Consider the following 1989-nt stretch of genomic DNA (forward strand, 5'->3'; position numbering starts at 1 on the left):
CATTATCAGAGATGATAAAGGGAGAACAATCTGCTCTGCTTGGAGCCCAATTCATAGGTGCAACAATGCAGAGGAAGCTGAAGCTATTGCTGTTTTGGAAGGGTTGCGCCTGGCTGCCAGTGTGAATTACCCAACAATACTAGAGAGTGACTGCAAGAATGTCATTGATGGCTTGTTACAACAGAATAACGATAGGTCTCAGTCTAGTATAGTGATCACTGAAGCCAATCAGGTGGCTGCCTCCTTCACTATACTGGAAGTCAGGAAGGTTCCTAGAAATGCTAATAAAGCAGCGCATTTGTTGGCGGCTTTCAGCCATAGAGTAAACCTAGGTGGTGTTGCGTACGACTCGACTCCTCAGTGTGTTCAGATCAAGTCTTGAGTGATTGTAACCATGACGATATTGTTTAATTAATACAAACACCCTTTCAAAAAAAAACACACAAATCGTCAATTATACGTGAAAACATACCATGTCACACAAGATAGCACATATAGGAGTTCATCAGTGATACTCAGGTTCTAGCTAGCATATCATAAACATCCTCAGAACAGTGACAATATATAGTGCTGGGTAACATTCCCAGACATTAAAAAAACGTCTTGCTTCTTCTCTGCCCCGTTCACTTGCTCTGCTTCTTCTCTCACCCCTTCACTCGCTCTTGCTTCTTCTCAGCCACCTTCACTTCGCTTCCATCAGTGGCTATCATAACAACCACACTTGTCCCTGCCATAAGGGTAAGGATTTTTCTTCCCGGAAAATGCACTATCAACTCCCTGCAGACAGATCAAGAGGAGATGATATCAACTCCTGTCAAACAGGAAAAGAAGAAGAAATAACCTGTATATGCATATGTTTGGTATTGTACCATAAAACCTGGTGTATCGGCTTTAGGTCCTTGAATTCATCCTGAAGATTCAACATGATCATTAATTTATATCATTAGTTAACTGTTAGTTGATTGGTAGTAATAAGAATAGTGAATTCTGATACAAAAAAACAGTGTCATACATGCACTGATGCAGCCAATGCCCTATATATGTTTGGTTGCCAATCAAAGGATGGATTACATGGAAGCAGGAAAGACTTTTCTGCTTGGGCTGGTCCATAGCATGCTTAGAATGTAAACTATTGACTAGTATTATGAATTGCAGCAAGCATAAAAAAATATGGTTCAAGATACAAAAAAAAGCAGCAGTAAGTTAAACATCTAATGTGTTTCTATTTGCTAATTAAAGGGATCGTCAGTAGAAGTCATCATCCAAAAGATGATCAACCAGGAAGATAAGGCTGCTTCCGTGTAAAAATGCTACTTTGGGTTAAGTAAACTTGCTCTTTCCTGTAAAAAATTAAAAAAGAAAAGGAAATCTTGCTGCTGTTTCTAATAGAAAAAGCGAGACCCACTAAAGATGACGTCTTAAGTCTTAACACATGGATGTTTGCTATTTGGATCGCAAAGAATTGGGATATTTGTACAGCGAAAGAAATACGTAGCAGAAAATCGTGCAAGATAAAGGGATGATAGTTTTTGGTAAAGACACCTTATCGCAACTGAGCATGCGCCTTTGCAGTAGGAGGCGTCGCGCGTCAGCAACCGCCGGTGATGTGACCGCCGCCTGGGTTCGCTGGAGCACGGAGCCACCGATCTTCGTCAACCCCCGTTGAAGAAGCGCCGCCATCGTCTTATGCCTGTGAATCGGTAGAGATTAGGGGACGTCCGTCGCGAGAATACCCACCGGCCGCTCCTCCTCCCCTACCAACGCTAGCTATTGGGTTGCGAACTTCGGTCGGTTAAGGCGAGAAATTTCGTTAGGATTTTGTGCCTACCTTGCGGATATGGGACTTTGTTCCTCCTTAGCCTTGTTTGGATAGGGGAGTTTGGCAGAACTAGTTTTCCGTAAGCCAATATAACCGTCTAACAAACTAAAATTTTGTTTGGGTGAACTAACTAAAACGAGGATAAAGGAAACTGGGCTTCCACAAAACCA

The 1989-nt window shown here is 42.1% G+C and overlaps 1 protein-coding gene across 1 annotated transcript; it reads right to left on the reverse strand.

The window, feature by feature from the left end:
- Positions 1–494: 494 nt before the first annotated feature.
- Positions 495–1727, reverse strand: LOC124705674. The gene is made up of 3 exons (XM_047237377.1): positions 1543–1727; positions 870–910; positions 495–777 (listed from the first exon to the last, which is right to left on the reverse strand). The coding sequence occupies exons 1-3, from the start codon at positions 1678–1680 to the stop codon at positions 645–647; spliced, it is 312 nt and encodes a 103-aa protein (XP_047093333.1). The 5' UTR covers positions 1681–1727; the 3' UTR covers positions 495–644.
- Between the last annotated feature and the right edge of the window lie 262 nt (positions 1728–1989).

The sequence above is a fragment of the Lolium rigidum genome, chromosome 4 (assembly GCF_022539505.1).
Source record: "Lolium rigidum isolate FL_2022 chromosome 4, APGP_CSIRO_Lrig_0.1, whole genome shotgun sequence".
NCBI classification, from domain to species: Eukaryota; Viridiplantae; Streptophyta; class Magnoliopsida; order Poales; family Poaceae; genus Lolium; species Lolium rigidum.

Coding starts and splice junctions, on each gene's coding strand:
- LOC124705674 (XM_047237377.1), bottom strand. CDS start 1,680: ATGGCGGCGCTTCTTCAACGGGGGTTGACGAAGATCGGTGGCTCCGTG. Junction 911..1,542: donor GCATGCTCAGTTGCGATAAG/GTGTCTTTACCA, acceptor TTGAATCTTCAG/GATGAATTCAAGGACCTAAA. Junction 778..869: donor CCGATACACCAGGTTTTATG/GTACAATACCAA, acceptor ATCTGTCTGCAG/GGAGTTGATAGTGCATTTTC.